The 17,241-nt window shown below is 41.4% G+C and overlaps 1 protein-coding gene across 3 annotated transcripts in view; it reads right to left on the minus strand.

The window, feature by feature from the left end:
* Nucleotides 1-17,241, minus strand: part of USP31 (ubiquitin specific peptidase 31) — a 96,852-nt gene that overhangs the window by 28,056 nt on the left and 51,555 nt on the right. For all 3 annotated transcript variants that reach the window (XM_082714661.1, XM_082714660.1, XM_082714659.1), the window contains 6 exons: nucleotides 11,335-11,472; nucleotides 9,967-10,055; nucleotides 9,783-9,875; nucleotides 8,812-8,947; nucleotides 6,444-6,588; nucleotides 357-534 (listed from right to left, as the gene is read on the minus strand). In XM_082714661.1, the coding sequence (XP_082570787.1) occupies nucleotides 357-534; nucleotides 6,444-6,588; nucleotides 8,812-8,947; nucleotides 9,783-9,875; nucleotides 9,967-10,037 (623 nt within the window). In that variant the 5' untranslated portion in view covers nucleotides 10,038-10,055; nucleotides 11,335-11,472. The remainder of the gene's footprint in view (nucleotides 1-356; nucleotides 535-6,443; nucleotides 6,589-8,811; nucleotides 8,948-9,782; nucleotides 9,876-9,966; nucleotides 10,056-11,334; nucleotides 11,473-17,241) is intronic.

A 17,241-nucleotide genomic window follows, 5' to 3' on the forward strand; every position in this document is an offset into this window, starting at 1 on the left:
TACCATTCAAGTAGATATGTTAAGAATTTTTTTAAAAGAGAAAAAAAAGCTGTTAAGAAAGTAGCTGGATTTAGGCCTACAGGCCCCTTGAGGAACCTGAACTAAAAATAAACACACAAACCAAGGCTTTAACAACTAGATGAGCTTGCAGAGCCTTTCTAATTCTGATTCTATCATCCTAATTTTATATTCTCCCCCTCCCAAGCCCTCAAATCAGGTCAACTAATACATATATTCTTTCTAAATATCCGAATCAAAAATTAATAAAAGTAAGGGGTTTTCATCCTTACTTCTTAAAATGTTTGAAAATACTGAACGTTTAAAGTTTCAGCACTTATTAGTGAATCAGTTTTTACCTTTTCCCTTGCTGCCCAGTGCACGCTCGGTTACACACTAATAGAACAATCTTGTCGTTTCCTGCTCTTGTTGGGGGTAAGTCTGTTTTCCCCTGCTTTGCTGCTGCCTGTGTAGGAGAAGATAGTCGATGATCCAAGCCAAATTTCAAGTGGTTTAGATTGTTGTTTAAGTGGATTCCTGGAAAAAAAAATTAAAAAGAACCTTATCAATTCAAAATTCCTTTTATTCATTACAAAGAAGTTCATGCGAAAGAGAAATTAAGAAACTGCATTATGTAATTTAATCTATAATAAAAAAACAAAGATCTACTTTGAGATAACTTCTCTAGCCATTAAAATAATTTTTTCCTTTTCTCTTTCTTTTTTTTAAGTAGGCTCTATATCCAGCGTGGATCCCAAGTGGGGCTTGAACTCACAACCCTGAGATCAAGAATCTGAGCTGAAGTCAAGAGTCAGAGGCTTAACTGACTGAGCCACCAAGGTGCCCCATCATTAAAATAATGTAAGTATCCACATTTCCTTTAAACTAGCTTTATGTATCTTGAAAACTGAAATTTAAAACTCTTCACTTGAGGCCACCTGGGTGGTTCAGTCAGCTGAGCATCTGACTCTTGACTTCAGCTCAGGTAATGATCTTGGGGTCCTCGGATTGAACCCCATACCAGGCTCCATAGTTGGTGGAAAATCTGCTTGAGGAGTCTCTCTCTCTTCCTCTGCTCCTTCCCCGGCTCATGCATTCTCTCTCTCTCTCTAATAAATGAATCTTAAACAACAACAACAAAAAGCCCTCTTCACTTGAGCAAATACTGGATACAGTTTTAGAAGAGCAAGTTTGCAGAGATGATCCGCCAAGACAAATTTAAGGTAAGACTACGCAACCAGCAACCAAATAAACTGAGGGAAAAAAATTAGAACTAGTAAATGTGGAATGAACTTCAATATTCTAACTACAGTATCTTCTCCCTAATTAAAGAGCCAGAGTTATGAGAAACAGAAGATAAACCACGCTTACCAGACCCACAGCCATTATAAGACATGGCAACTTTAATACAATCAACCACACTAGATGGACCTACATTTAAGTGAACAAAAATATATGATTGATGGGCATGATACAGGTTGCTGAAAATCAGGTGAAAACAGAGCTATCAGAGCCACTCAGCAACTCAGCACCTAGTACAATGCCCTGTACTTAGCAGAAACTCAAGTGCTTGATAAAATAATGGTGCATGTCCATGGAATACTACTCAGCCATAAAAAAGAAGGAACTCTTGCCATTTGCAACAACATGGATGGACGTTAAGGGCATTACGCTAAATGAAAGAAGTCAGAGAAAGAGAAATACCATATGATATCATTATATGTGGAATATAAGATAGTATCAACAAAACCAAGCTCACATATACAGAGAACGGATTAGTGGTTGCAGAAGGTGAGGTGATGTCAGGCAAATTCAGTGAAAGGCGATCAAAAGGTACAAACTTCCAGCTATAAAATAAGTAAGTAATGGGATGTAATGTACAGCATGGTGACTACAGTTAATACTGCACGGTATATTTGAAAGTTGCTAAGAGAGTAGATCTTAAAAGTTCTCATCATAATAAAAAATTATTGTTAACTATATGGAGATGGATGTTAACTAGACTTCCTGTAATGACCATTTTGCAGTATATACAAACACTGAATCATTGTATCCTCTGAAACTAACATGTTATATGTCAATTATACCTCAATAAAAAAATAAAATTAGTTGTTCCTTTCTTTAATCCTCTGGAAGTACAGCATAAGGAAACCTGCAAAGAAAAGAAAGCCCTCCAGGTTGCCTCGGTGGCTCAGTCGGTTAAATATCTGCCTTAAGCCCCGGTCATGATCTCAGGGTCCTGGGATCAAGCCCCATGTCAGGCTCCCTGATCAGGAAAGAGTCTGCTTCTCCCACTCCCTCTGCCTCTCCCCACTCCCCCATGGTCTCTCTCACTCTCTCTTAAACAAAAATCTTTTTTTAAAAAGGGAAGGAGAAGGAAAGCCCTCTACCACCACCACCACCACATGCACAAACACACAAACAGGCCCACCACCAAAAGGAGACTAAAACAAAAAGTGGCTTTACAAAAGTATTCATGGCAGCATTTTAGTAACAACCTAAATATCCAGCAATATGAGACTTGCCAAACCTATTAAGGGACATTAGTATTACAGTATTTTAAAAGGACCAGTGTGTGGTTAATCGAAATAAATTCCAGGTGAATTAGAGTTAAAAAAAAAAAAAGTATATAGAAATTAGAAGTAAGAAAAAATAGAATCTTCATCAAGCTATTAGAGAGAAGAAGACTTTTTAAGCTTAAACACCAAAAAGAAATCACAAAAGGAAGAACAGATTTCACTTCATAGTTATTTTAAACTTTGGTATGAGAAAATAAAAATAAGTCTGAATTTGAGACAATGAATGATCTCATTTCCCAGCTCTTTGCAGAAGGCTGGGAAGACCTGTGCTAAAGTGATGAGGGTCCCTAATGAGATGAGGGGGCACCACTCAACTGCACAGAAATCAAGCTCTGTGCTCAAGAAGCACCCCCACTTGCTAGCAGATGCATGACTGGGATGGTTACTCAACCTCCCCAAGACTTCGCTCTCTTATTTGCAAAGCAGGAAGGTAGCAGATTCATCCGTCTCAAATAAGTTATTTACAAGGCTTTAACAGAGGCTAACACATACTCAATAAGTGGTCTGGTCTTCCAACAGAGGAACTCTCTGGTTAGTAGATGATAACCTTGGACTTCACCAAATTCACTTAAAAACAGAAACTCAGTGTTAACCCTTAGCAATGAGGGTGTGAAAGGGGATTTTAGCAAATTTTCAGTTAACAAACCTTAACTGGGCTCGTGTTATGCATGAGGAACTATACAGAACTGCTGGGTACAGAAAGAGAAAACAAAACACAGCCCCAACTGCACAGAATCTCATAGTGCAGCGGAAGGACAGAGGAGAAAAAGGACCATCTGCATACAACGTGCTGGTGTCCGAGATGTCCAGAAGATGTGGCTGGAGCAAGGAGGAAGCCGGTCAGCTTGCGAGTAGGGGCTCGGGCGGGGGGGGGGGGGGGGGGCGGGCGGTGAGTGGTGAGGAAAAGCTTTCTGGAAAAGGTGATAACTGAGTATTCTTTTACTGTAATGTCATTAAAAGTAGAAAACAACTTGAGCAAAAGCACACACATGAAAATGACACTTGAAAACAAAAAAGCTGTCGGGTCAAAGAAAAATTAAAACTGAAACAAAAGACTACCTAGAAAATAATAATGTAAATATGGGTATACCGGAGATAATGGAATCCTAGACTGGCAGCAGAGAAAGCTGACCAACCCAGTGTACAGAATTACCAAAAGGTTCAGAAACTTGAGGCACCTCTGGAAATAGGTGATGAAGGAAAGGAGGAACTAAAATAAGGACATTCAACAAGGGCACCAAGATCATTCAACGTAGAAAGAATAGTATCTCTGACAAATGGTGCTAGGATTACTGTTTACATACAACGGAAGAATGCAGCTGAATACCCATCACAAACCACATACAAAAAATAACTCAAAAGGGTTCAAAGATCTAAATGTAAGAGCTAAAATGTAAGAGCTAAAACTCGAAAGGGTGCAAAGATCTAAGTGTAAGAGCTAAAACTCCTAAAAGTAAACACATGGGTAAACTTCATGGTCCTGGATTTAAGAACGGAATCTTAGATAAGCAACAAAAAGCATAAGCCACAAAAAAAGAAAACATCAGACTTCACCAAAACTAAGAACTTTTGTGCATCAAAAGACACTATCAGGAAAGTGAAAAGGCAATCTATAGAATGGGAGAAAATATTTGGAAGTCATATATCTGATAAGGGTCTAGCATCCAGCATATATAAAGAACTCCTACAACTCAATAACAAAAATAAACAACCCCATTTAAAAATCTGAATAGACATTTTTCTAAAGAAGGTAAACCAATGTCCAAAGCACATGATAACATGATCAAAATCATTTATCATGCAAATACAAACACATTAACACACCACTTCACACCCACTAGAATGGCTATAATCAAAAAGATGGAAAATAATAAATGTTGGCAAGAATGTGGATAAATTATGACCCTCATATACTGGTGGGATGAAAAATGATTCACCTATTGAAAAAAAGTCTGACAATTCCTCAGAAGGTTAAACACAGAATTACCATGACCCAATGTTTCCACTCCTAGGGGTGTGTGTAACCCCCCAAAAAATGAAAACAGGTATTCAAACAAATACTTGTACATGAATGGTCATAACAGCACTATTTCATAATGTGGAAACAACCCAAATGTCCATCAACAGATAAATGGATAAACAAAATGTGGCATATACATAAAATGGAATACTCCTCAGCGATAAAAAGGACTAAAGGACTGATACAAGCTACAACATGGATGAACCCTGAAACACTATGCTACATGGAAGAAGCAAGTCACAAAAGGCCACATGTTAAATGTTTCTGTTCACATGAACCTCTAAACTAGGGAAATCTACAGAGATGAGAGTAGAACAGTGTGGTTGCTTAGGACTGGGTGAGATGAGTGGATTGCAGGGAGGCACGTGTAGGGGAGATAGAGTAGGAGCTGATAAAGGAGCTAGAGAAATGAATTCTCAACAGACAGAAAGTAGAAAAGTACATGACATATTCCAGAAATACAGAGTAACCTGGATAAGGAACATGAAGGAGATGGAATATAGTAAAGAGGCTAGAAAGAAAGGCAAGGACCAACCATGAATTCTCCCAAGGTGCTCAGTTTGAATCTCAAAGGGGAAACACCGGCAAGTCAATAAGCATATAATATGATCAGAAATGTATACCCAAAAAAGTCTGGTGGCACCATGAAAAAATAATTAACAGAAGAAAGTCAAGGGGTAAAGACAGTTAGTAGAGAAGTTACTAGTAAAGCCCAGCTGAGATTGGTCTGAGCCATACCAGTGGCAAGAGGATGAGGAAGAAAATGGCATAGTGTTTAATCATTTCTATGTGAATTTTGAGGGAGAAGTGCTTGGATCCACCTTGGGTGAAAAGAAGGATGGTGATACCATGATTCCAGAGAAGAAATGCAGGAGGATCCAGTCTAAAAAATGCTGAGTGTTAAGACGATGCAGGACTTCTAAGCAGAGATTCCGAGGGAGAGTTAGAAGTCAGGGTATGGAAGCAGAGGAAAAGAAGATGAGCAGGGAGGTTCAGTTCTAAAAAACATGGTAGGAGAAAGACACTGCTCAGACTAGGTTCTCAGTTCAGCCCTTCTCCCACTTTGGTGTGCACTGGAATCACCTGTGAAAAACCGCAGGCTGGCCCCAGCCCCAGAGCCTCTCTTTCAGTAGGTCTGCAGTAGGTTCCGGGAATCTGCATTTCTAACCAGTTCCCAGGTGCCATTCATGCTTTAATAATCATTGGAGTAAAGTAAAGAAAAAGAACAGAAGCCCCAGAACCATGAAGAACACTAAGGCCAGGAACAAAGTTCGAGTTGCCTAGCAAATTTCAAAATCAGAAATAGACCCCAAATCCTCCAACTACAGTAGAGAGACAGGCTAAGTTCCAAACCACAGGCAAAGGAACAGCACTGTCCAGAGCTAGACTTTCTTTTGCTGCTTATGGATGCAAATTTCTTAAAAGCAAGGTATTAAGCAAACATCTTATAACTGAGTTAGAATTTAGAAATTAAGCATCAGAGCAGGTAACAAAAAGCAAAAAAAAAAAAAGCAGCTATGGCATCACACATCTTCCCAAATGCTGTCACAAGATGCTTAAGAAGCCACTTAACCAAAAAGGAAGGAGGATTCAGTCAGTTCGAGCCTCAGATAGGGGCTGCTCCAACTGCAGGCAGAAAAGATTAGAGACTAAGGAAATATCGTTGCCTAAAACAGTGAGAACTGCCTTGTTCCAGAGAAATGTTACCATAAAATCTATACCATCATAAAAATAAGTTATGGGTATTTTACCATAGTTTAAAAAAGTATGCCATTACAGAATAGACATCTCAAAGGGTAGACAGTTGTGAAACCTGAAAACCCTTATGGAAACAGATGCTCATTTACCTCTTTGACTGAGAATTCCTTCAGGCCTAAATATTTCTGGAGTCTCAAAGGCAAAAATGCAGTCGCTTTCATGGACTGTTTCCAGGTCGTCTGTGTCACAAAAGGAACGATGGAACCCATCATAGTACATTTCCGTTAACACAATCTAAAAATGGGAAAAATGTAAACAGTTGGGTAACTGGAAAGTCAATACGAACTGATCTCCCAATTCCACCATGAGCTTCTCCAGTCTGTCAGGGCTTGTGGGGACGTGAGAGGGACTGAAACATGTCCCAGGGCCCACACTGTTTGCCTTCAGTGAGCGAATCATCGAAGCACGATATCCTCTGTAAACGTGTAACATGCCCTCATTTCAGAATGCTATGTCACTGAATCCAGAGTTCCTCTAAGTTTTTGTGAAGAAGAGTCCCCAGGAAATGATAAAGTAGAAGCCCCTTGTCTCACAAAGGGGAGAGACTGAAGAGGTGGGAGACTTGTCAACAAGACAAGCAGAGACACATCTAATTCCGAGACTTGGTCCTACCTCACTAACTTTTCTTTGTTTCAGGTTAAAAATGTCATACAACCCAGATTTTGTAAAAGGAAAAAAAAAAATGAAATCAACCCAAACTAGGAATTGGTTAAGTATATTACATAGTCCTACTGTAATTACAAAGAATGAGCTGCACATACGTGCACTAACATGGGAAGATCTCCTAATTAAATAAGAAGTGACATAAAGAATAATTTGTGGAAATGATTCCATTCTTTATAAAATGACAAATGTAGTATATGCACAGGAAAAAATAGGGGTGAATATACAACACAGTATTAGAGTCAGTAACTCTGAGTTCTAAGATACTTAGAACAAGATACTTCCACTTTCTAAGTCCTGTTTCTGAAATGGTTGAGTATTTCACAATAAAAAAGGGGGGGAGGGGGGAACACAATGGAAACATTTAGGTGCTCACTACATGCTCAGCAGCACTGTCTGGAGAAAAAGCACTAGACTGGGCACGAAGAGGCTCCAGTCCCAGCCTGCCACCAACCAGCCCTACGCTCTTGAACAAGTCACATGGTTTCTCTGGGCCTCCTTCAAATGAGGGGCTTGGAAGGGAGCCCTAAAATCCCCTCCGCTAACGCAAACATACTACGAGTCTGTGAGGCTAAAGAGGCTGGTGGCACATTCCACAAATCGTCCAAGAAAAATATCCCTAGCATATTTTTCTTCTGATGAGTTTAATAACCACATTGTTTTTCTGCAGGTGAACATGCAAGATAATTTACTTTCTCCAGCAAGCTAACGTCAAAAACAAACCTGTAATTCTATCAGCCATTTAAACCACATGCAAAAAGAGCCAGAGAGCACTGAAGCTTTAAAGATACAACCGGACCCGCCCAGAATCACACACCTCAGCCTGCCTCCTTCTTTCAGTCTTTCCCCTCATCCTGAAGGGAAAAAAGAATCAAAAAGCACTTGAAAGTAAGGAAGAATATGAACATTTTATCAACACGCCAGTCCTTGGCCTATGAAAATACGAGATATTTGCTGTATTATTGGTTGTATTTGTTTTACTGGAACTTCCCAAATGAAGCCACATGAGGCCAAAGTACAAAACACCTTTATTAATCACATGACTACACAGCAGCTTCCAGAAGCTATCTAGGGAAAAGTTATTCTACCACAGGATCATCTTTCTTTAGTAAATCTAAAATCAGAAATGTTTTTCTAAATAAAATTGTAATAATGAATTGAATAAAAACTGTATGCTAAAATGTCAAGTCACAAGCCAAAAGTATTTTGGGTCAATTTAAATATAACTACTTATCAAAAATTTACAGACACACCCCCCAAAAAAGAAGGCAGAAGGGGCACAATGTTCCTTTCTCACATCTAAATGAAGTGAGTCTCTGACCCAGCTTTAAGCAGGAAGCGAACCATATGGAGCACGTGTATGTACTACACCAGCAAGCAGATAGATACCCACCCTTCTCACCATAATGGAAAGGGATTTTCAAGAGTCACTAGTGGAGTTTTCCAAGCCTCTGTGACCTTCAAATAGCATAGGGATGCTCTTTTAATTGCCCACATAAGCATTCATAAGGATAGTTTAAGAAAGACTGAGTAATTATGCTTTATAAATAAAGTGAAAAGAAGGTCTTGGTGTCAAGTCACAGCTTTCCTTTTAAAAATATATGTATAATTAAATGAAGCATGAAAAGTTATCATATATATTTTCCTTCTTTGGGTCTTTTCTTTCCTTAACACAGACACAACTGGTTTTGCATTTCTATCTAACCATACTTGGCAGAAGACTGTTAGAAAATTCCAGAACAGAAAGCAACACCTTTATGGCTCATGTGTAATCGGCCAGAGCAGGCTTATTACCTGATCAGTGGGGATCTTTGTTTCCATAGACACTGCTTCCCGAAGCCTGGCGACAGTCCCAGACAGAGGCACGGCCACACCAATCCTCATGCAGTGAGAACATTTCCCCTGATACACTACGGTAACATAGAGAGGCCTGTGCAGATCAAAGTCAGATCTTCTCATTAGGCATTTATTTCAACTAAAATACAGAAGCAAAACAAACCTGATCTGAAATTAACACAAAACTGAAGCTAACCCACACCTTTATTTGGAAGCCAAAGGGGGGGAAGGGGTCTCATCTGGACCTAAGTGGAACCAGAAAACAATAATCAAGACACCTTTGGAAAAGGCAGTCAAACAATATATAACATATCAACACTTGATTCTGTGCTTTGTATGTTCTTGACAACAGCCTAACTCTCAGAAATTTTGAATAAACAGTTCAAATAAAGTAACTAATTTAAAGTGCAACAAAGGGGCGCCTGGGTGGCTCAGTGGGTTGAGCCGCTGCCTTCGGCTCAGGTCATGATCTCAGGGTCCTGGGATCGAGTCCCGCGTTGGGCTCTCTGCTCAGCAGGGAGCCTGCTTCCCTTCCTCTCTCTCTGCCTGCCTCTCCGTCTACTTGTGATTTCTCTCTGTCAAATAAATAAATAAAATCTTAATAAATAAATAAATAAAGTGCAACATATAGTCTCTAGAAAATCTAGAAGACACTCCACAACCTCCCCCTGCCCCACACTATCAGTGGACGCGACTAAACAGACAACAGCCACGGGAACTGCAAAAAGACATGCTTGCCCCGTGTGCCTGCTCACTTCGCAAATTCAGAGTAGGATTTACAGACGTCTGTGAGGTTTTTACGCCTGTATTCAATGTATCACTAATCTCGTTACCTGTCTAAGTAAGTAAGGAGACCCAACAGGAGCCTACAGAGGAAAGGAATACACAGGAATGTACAGTCTTAATTTTATTAAACCTGCTCTTCTTACCTTGTGTGGGGTAGAGGAATTGGCAAAGAAATGCAGAGAAAAGGGTCAAAGGTGTTGCTCTGCTTCTGACAGTGAGGACATGTCAAAGAAGATCTTCAGAGACAAAAATGAGAGACACACACAGTAAGATCATCTAGAGCTATGTCAAGCAGACCACATAAGAGACAATTTGATATCCTCATACCTGTACTGGGCTTGAAAAAGTTCTTGTACAAAAGTGCTACAGACAGGAAAAGATGGCCCCTCAGGCATCATATCAGTCTCTGATGGTGGCTAAAAAAGGGCAAGTACAATTTCACACATTAGAAGTACTAATTTTTGATGGGAGATAAACCTGAAACAGTCACAAATGTCCTGACTTCCTCTCCAAGCTGTGCATCAGGTCCAGATGTTCCAGTGAAAAAAACGTGCTGAAGGCATCAGAATGCAGTGGCCCGGATGGGGGTCACGAGGATGCATGTCACAGGCTCTGCCACATGCCCGTGCCTGTGCTGGTCTCTCCACCCCACCCGGGCAGCCTGGCAGTCCTTCCACAGGGTGCTGCCATCTCCCTCCAGCTCTGAAGGTCTCCCTCTGGGCTCTTCCAGGAAATAACCCCCACCATGGTGCCCACCCGCTCGAGCCCCTGCCAGCTGTGCTGCTTGGTTTGGTGCCCAGCCACTCTACTGCATATTTAATTGGCCTTTTCATGTCCATCCACCTGACAGTTGGTCACTGAACCCCTGCTAGCATGTACAGAGAGCCCCGCAAAGGGCACAAGGACACAAAGATAAGTAAGACACAGTGCCTGACCTTGAGTACATCTCAGTCTGGTGGGACACCTAGCCACAATCACGTGGTCCTATGACAGTATAGAGTGTGTGGGCACAGAGGGATCTTGAATCAGAATTACTTAACACCTTACCAAAATCACAGACTGAAATTTTGAGATACAGTGCAGAATTATCAAAACCTTTAAAAATGACAAGCGAATAGCAACTCTTTGGTCTTAATTATTTCCATTATATAAATCATTTCACCAATCATATTAAGGCTGCATGCATAAAAACTGAGGAAGAATCACTATTTCTTAGTAGAATATTCTAGGGGTTCAGTTCCTACACTCAAATCCAATTGTAATAGCAAAGACATCCATTCATTTCCTTTTTGAGTGTGTATTCATTTCAGTAATCTGTAAATCTATGTGTCTCACTGGAAAAGAAAGCAATTTCTGCTTTAAATACAGCTTAGTGACGTGGAATCACTTGACTGTAGTCTAAAGCTAGTCACACATGCAAATATGTCCTCCCTCCCTAGACTCTAAGTTCCTTAGACACAGCATCTCTCTTATGCTGCCAGCAAGTAGTAAACATGAGGAAAATCCTCTAAGTACCCCTGAGTTTTATACTTACCCAGGGCTTAGTTGATTTCACTATTATTAACTAAATGCAAACAGCAACAACTCCTCAGTGGAGGTCCGAGAGAAGAATCTACATTCAGTCCATTCACTAAACCATCCCGGAGCCCCCTGCTTCCAGCTCCCTGGCTGCCCCAGCAGGGCGCGCACCCTCACCTTCAGAGGAGGCTGGCCGCTCTGCTTCACAGCATGATTGAGGTCTTCATGAACTCGGTCCAGAAGCCACAGCAGAAACTCCTGGGCGTCATGCTGGGAATTTCCCCGATATTGCAGTGCGTTCTTTGACACAATACTCTACACAGGTAAATAAATCAGCATGAAAAGTTGAGTTCCTGGTTTTAAAGATGAACTATTCATAATCCCAAAGAGGGATGCAAAAATCTCAAGGGTGTTAAGAGCACTTCCTAGAAAGATAGCAACATAAAAACAGATGTTTAAGGTAAAAACCCACCCCGAGAAACATGTACAGAAGACTTAAATGTACCTACCGAACAATCCTAGTTTGGGGAATATCTCTAAAGAAACCAACAAAACAGCAAGTCAAGACTTCTAAGAAAATATTCGTTCGTCAGGCTTTTTAATAGCAAAAAGTTGGTAATAACTTGAACATCTTAAAAATGAGAGCTGGTTAAATAAGTAACATAGTATTGAATTATAAACCCAAGTATAAAATAAATACATCTACAACACATAAATGATTAAGTAAATGAATAAGGGGAAGAAATAAATCTTCCTCATAGAATTCCAAATAATTAATGTCAATAGTTTCCTCTCGGGAGTTGGACCTTAACTACCTTGACCAATGACATGCTTCCAAAGATTACAATATGGAAAGAGGGGTGGCCAGTGAAAGGTGTTCAGTGAACTGGTTAATTAAATTCATGGCTCTGGAGCATACAGCCTGGGTTCAAATTTCTCTCCTACCACTTGTTATTTGTGAGACCTGGGCCTACTCTCTTCCAAAGTAAAAGAATGGTGATTTAATGTGGTGGTTAAGTAAGAATGCATGTACAACACTTCACATGTAAGTAAGATATAATAAGAACTCAAATTTCAGCTGAGTATGGGATTTGGAAGTAGGAGAGAGAGAAGGAGACACAACTGCAGTTGTGGGCAATGAGGAGACAAAGGCACTGATGAGGCAAGAAAATACTGAGGATCCCAGCTAAGGCAGTGAGGACAGAAACATGAAGGCAGACCTGAGAGATTTAGAAATTTAGGCAGCAGACTCAATAGGATTTGTGACCAAATGAATGGGGACAGTAAGAAGGGAGGCATTAATGTCCCCAAAGTGTCATATCTGGGTGATGGGCAACTGATGGTATCCTTCATCAAGGCAAAATGAAAAAGGAAGAAGTCTGGGGAAGATGACAATGAGTTCCCTTTTCAGATCCACTGCATTTAAAGTTCTGTGAAACCTCCAAGTGGAAGTATCTGGTAAACAAATGAGGAATACAGATCTGAGGTTCAGTGGAAGAGCGTGTCCTGAGGAAAAAGATTTGGGAGTCAACAGATGAGTGGTAGCCGAAATCATGAGTATAGATGAGATTGCCCAGACATGGTCAGGAGAGATAAAGCCAGAGGACAAATATATTTGGGGGCCCTCAAAGGAGACCAAGAAAAGACCACCAAAGACATGGTAAGAAAACCAGGAGAACGGGATGCCTGGTGGCTTAGCGGGTTAAAGCCTCTGCCTTCGGCTCAGGTCATGATCCCAGGGTCCTGAGATCAAGCCCCGCATCGGGCTCTCTGCTCGGCAGGAGGCTGCTTCCCCCCTCTCTCTCTGCCTGCCTCTCTGCCTGCTTATGAATTCTGTCTGTCAAATAAATGAATAAAATCTTAAAAAAAAAAAAAAGTCTGCCTTCGGCTCAGGTCATGATCTTACAGTCCTGGGATCAAGTCCCACATGGGGCTCTCTGCTCGGAGGGGAGCCTGCTTCCCACCGGCCCACCTGCCTCTCTGCCTATTTGTGATCTCTGTCAAATAAATAAACAAAATTAAAAAAAAAAAAAAAAAAGAAAAGCAGGAAAACAGAGTCTCAAGAATCAAGAGAAGAGGGTTATGAAGGAGACAGTGATCAACGGTGTTAAGAATGATCATATAGGACAAAGAACTAAAAATTGTCCACTGAATTTTCCATTTAAGATGATAATAAGGGAGTGCCTGGCTGGCTCAGTCGGTGAAGTGTATAACTCTTGATCTCAGGGTTGTGGGTCTGAGTCTCACATTAGATCTAAAGATCACATAAAAATAAAATATTAAGGGGCACCTGGGTGGCTTAGTTGGTTAAGTTCCAAGTCTTGGTTTTTGCCTCAGCCCGTGACCTCACACGTAGTGGGATCGAGCCCCACATCAGACTCCACGCTCAGCAGAGAGTCTGCTTGAAGATTTTCTTCCTCTGCTCCTTTACCCACTCACTCCCTTATGCTCTCTAAAATAAATAAATAGATCTTTAAAAAAAGAAAAGGGACATATTTACAACTTGATTATGAACCATCATAACCTGATGATCAATTAAATGTGAATGATAACAAAAAGATGATTGACGAAGATTCAAATTCAAAGAGGAAAAAAATCAAAGGGACACAAATAAGAGAACACTGAGGTCTCAACTGGCAAAACATACTAACTGGATAAAGTGAGCAGAGGAGCAGAAGGACCCTGACAACAAAGTTTTAGTGACAAGAAGGATGCCATTTGCATGCTATCTCAGACAAAGGTACACCAAAGGAGAAATGGTGTGGGGAGTCTTCACTATGCTACAAAACTTCCTCCAGGGCCAGACACCACCCGAATCATCAAATCCAGGATTTTCTTCCTTGGGTTTCACCTTCCTTAATCTCCCTATAGCAGTTTATACCTGACACCGTACTCCATCTAGAAATAGTCTGGCTTGTGGCCTTATGTACTCATTTAGGAGAATCAAAGCCAGAGACATTTGGTGTAGACAGTGGGAAAGTGTGAGCTACAGAAGAAAGAGAAGTTTTCCCCATAAAGAAGAAAAGACCAATAAAAGCCATCAGCACTAGCAGCACCACTGACAGTGTGGCCGACTCAGGATGGAAAAGAAACAAGTGACAAGTGATTGTGATACTATATTAAGGGATACAAAGAAGAAATGAGGGATGACACCAAGGTTTTAGTATCTGATTTAGATGGATAATGAAATCGGGAACAGAGGAAGTGACTAAGGGACCGTGGAGATTTCAACATGCTGACTCTGAGGGACCTGTAGAATCCCCAGTGAGGTGAAGTCTGGGGTTCAGGAAAGAAATCTGAGCTGGAAAGTTAAATCAGAGCAGCACTCTCTTACCGTATGAACAGAGGAAAAAACCCTGGAAACACAAAATGAGAAAAGGAGGCAGCTAGATTCTTGAGTAAGGATGGCACAGAAGGGGTAAGTCCCCATGAAGAAGCCAAAGAAGAGAAGAGAAGCCCGAAGAGCCAGAGAGTGCAGGAAGCAGAGAGGTCGACGGCGAGGTCAGGTAAGACGGCGCGGAGACGGTCCTCTGGAACAGCAAGTTATGAACGGACCGCGCCGTCCCAGTGAAGCCGAGACTGACCGGAGAGGGTGAGAGCGAGGAAAAGCGAGGAAACGGAATGACTGCACGCACAGCACCTTCGTCCGCAAGAGGCTCAGTCACAGAAGGAAGGAGGAGAGATGCCCCCCCTGCTGGGGAGCCTCCGGTGAAGAGCGACTTGCGCGCTGAGTGGAAGGAGCTCACGGAAGGAGACGCCTGCAGAAAGAGCATTCTTCAGTGAGAGGCAAGGGCGGGGATCCAGAAAAGAGGCAGAGAAGGGCCGTAAACAGGAGGGAGACAGGAGAGAAGCACGTAAAGATAGTTACGGATTCAGAAGTTATAGACAGGAAGGCAGGGAACCTTCATTTTTGTTTGTTTTGGGTTGTTCCTTTTGGGGAAGAACCACATGACAGAGGCCAAGAGGCAGTCTCAGGGGTGGCCAGGCTAATGACAAATCTCCTGGCCTCCAGACAGGGCACACCAACTGCCTGAAGCTCGCCAAGTGTCTAGTCTAGGAACGCTCTCCTGTACTTACTCCCAGCGGGGGTGGGGAGCCCTCCACACACACGTTCCTGAGAAACGAGTTAGCTGAAATCAAGCTCCTCGTTACGTGTCACAGCAGACAGTTCAGCACAGTATCCATCAAACCTCACAGTGGAGACAATACACAATTCTTTATCAGGACTGCATCAAATCTGATTTATGATTCCTGCCACTATTGCTTCAACTCAGCTAAGCACTCATTCCCCAGTCCCTGTGTACAAAGTGCTGTGCAGAGGCTGCTCGACCAGATTTTTGTTGGGCACGACTCAACAGGCAAGAGGACTTCCACAACCCCCGTAACTAGGGCAGAAACTGCTCCAGGTCAACCCCACCCTAAATCACTGCATCACAAACTGAAGGACGTTTTTTACAGGAAACCTCCCGGAACACACACAAACACAAAGGCTCCTTTTTCTGACCCTTTTTCCTCCTTCACAATGGGGACTTTTTCCCACTGCAGAGACCCAAGGGACTATCTGTTTTACTTCTTACCAAAACAAGACAAAACATAGAATAATCTAGTAATTACCTTGTAGCACATGTTACAGAAGAAAGAAAAATAGTGGGAGTCAAGAAGGAAAAAACAGTGGGAATCAAGAAACTGGGGCCCAATCTCTGGCTCTGCCACAAACCATAAACTGGTTATCTCAGGTAACTCACGGAACCTGTGCTTTCTGGTTTATAAAGCAAAGCAGTTGAGTTGGCCATCGATGACACTCCTAGCATCCCAAATCTTCCCCTAACCTCTTCCCCTAGAGTCCCAACAAGTGATTTGACTTTTGCTTTGGGCCTCATTTTTTTTTTTTAAGATTTTATTTATTTACTTGATAGACAGAGATCACAAGTAAGCAGAGAGGCAGGCAAAGAAGGGGCAGGGGGGAAGGAGGCTCCCTGATAAGCAGAGAGCCCTATGCTGGGCTTGATCCCAGGACCCTGAGATCGTGACCTGAGCTGAAGGCAGAGGCTTAACCCACTGAGCCACCCAGTTGCCCCGCTTTGGGCCTCATCTGACATTGCTTTGGTATGCCTTTTATAACTTTTTGCATAATTAAACCTTAGTTTATTTTTATTTATGTCCTAAAATCAATCCCTCTGTATTTTTGCAGTTTTTAAAAAAGTTAATTATCACTGGAATATGTCATCTATAAATAGAAGCATTGCTACAATCTGAGAAATTATTTACATCTGTCACTTCTGGGCACCTGGGTGGCTCAGCTGGTTAAGCAACTGCTTTCAGCCCAGGTCATGATCCTGGCATCCCGGGATCGAATCCTACATCAAGCTCCCTGCTCTGCAGGGAATCTGCTTCTCCTGCTGACCTCTCTCCTCTCATGCTCTCTTTCTCTCTCTCTCAAATAAATAAATAAAATCTTAAAAAAAAAATATTATAAAAAAAAGTCACTTCTATGAAAAATAGAATATGAGCCTTCTTAAAATACCCATTCTAGAATGCGGGTGTGGTATTTGTTTGGATGATTAACTAACCTATTGGTTTAAATCCTACACATCCTATTATAATGAATTTGACTATCACTCCAATTTTCCAATGATCCTTAACATCCAGTTACTTAACAATAAAGTGAAAGTCAAACAAATCTATACAGCTTTTGAATTTTATATTAAAACTTCTCTTTACCCTTCAAATAAAATCTTAAGGCCTAGCTCTACAGAGAACTTTTTTCCCCTTATGAAGAAAAAAGAAAAAAAAAAAGGGGGGGGGTGGATGTTGGAAGCATGGCCCTGAAAAGAAAAATAATGAAGTCTATCCAACTGGCATGGTAATATTAGACATGAGGTTTTCTTACCATAATGCCCTAGTACAGCAGCAGCAGAATCCTGGGCTCCAGGGAAAAGACAGAAACTGGCTCTAGACACTCTTGACCCAATCCCAGGAAGAAGACGACAAAGCAATAGCTATTGATGATCTCCTCCTACAGGGAATGGACACGGTGGTACTGATTTGATCAGGAGCTGGGTTATTCTACTCTTTCAGGGAAAA

The sequence above is a fragment of the Mustela nivalis genome (assembly GCF_964662115.1).
Source record: "Mustela nivalis genome assembly, chromosome: 19".
Taxonomy (NCBI): Eukaryota; Metazoa; Chordata; class Mammalia; order Carnivora; family Mustelidae; genus Mustela; species Mustela nivalis.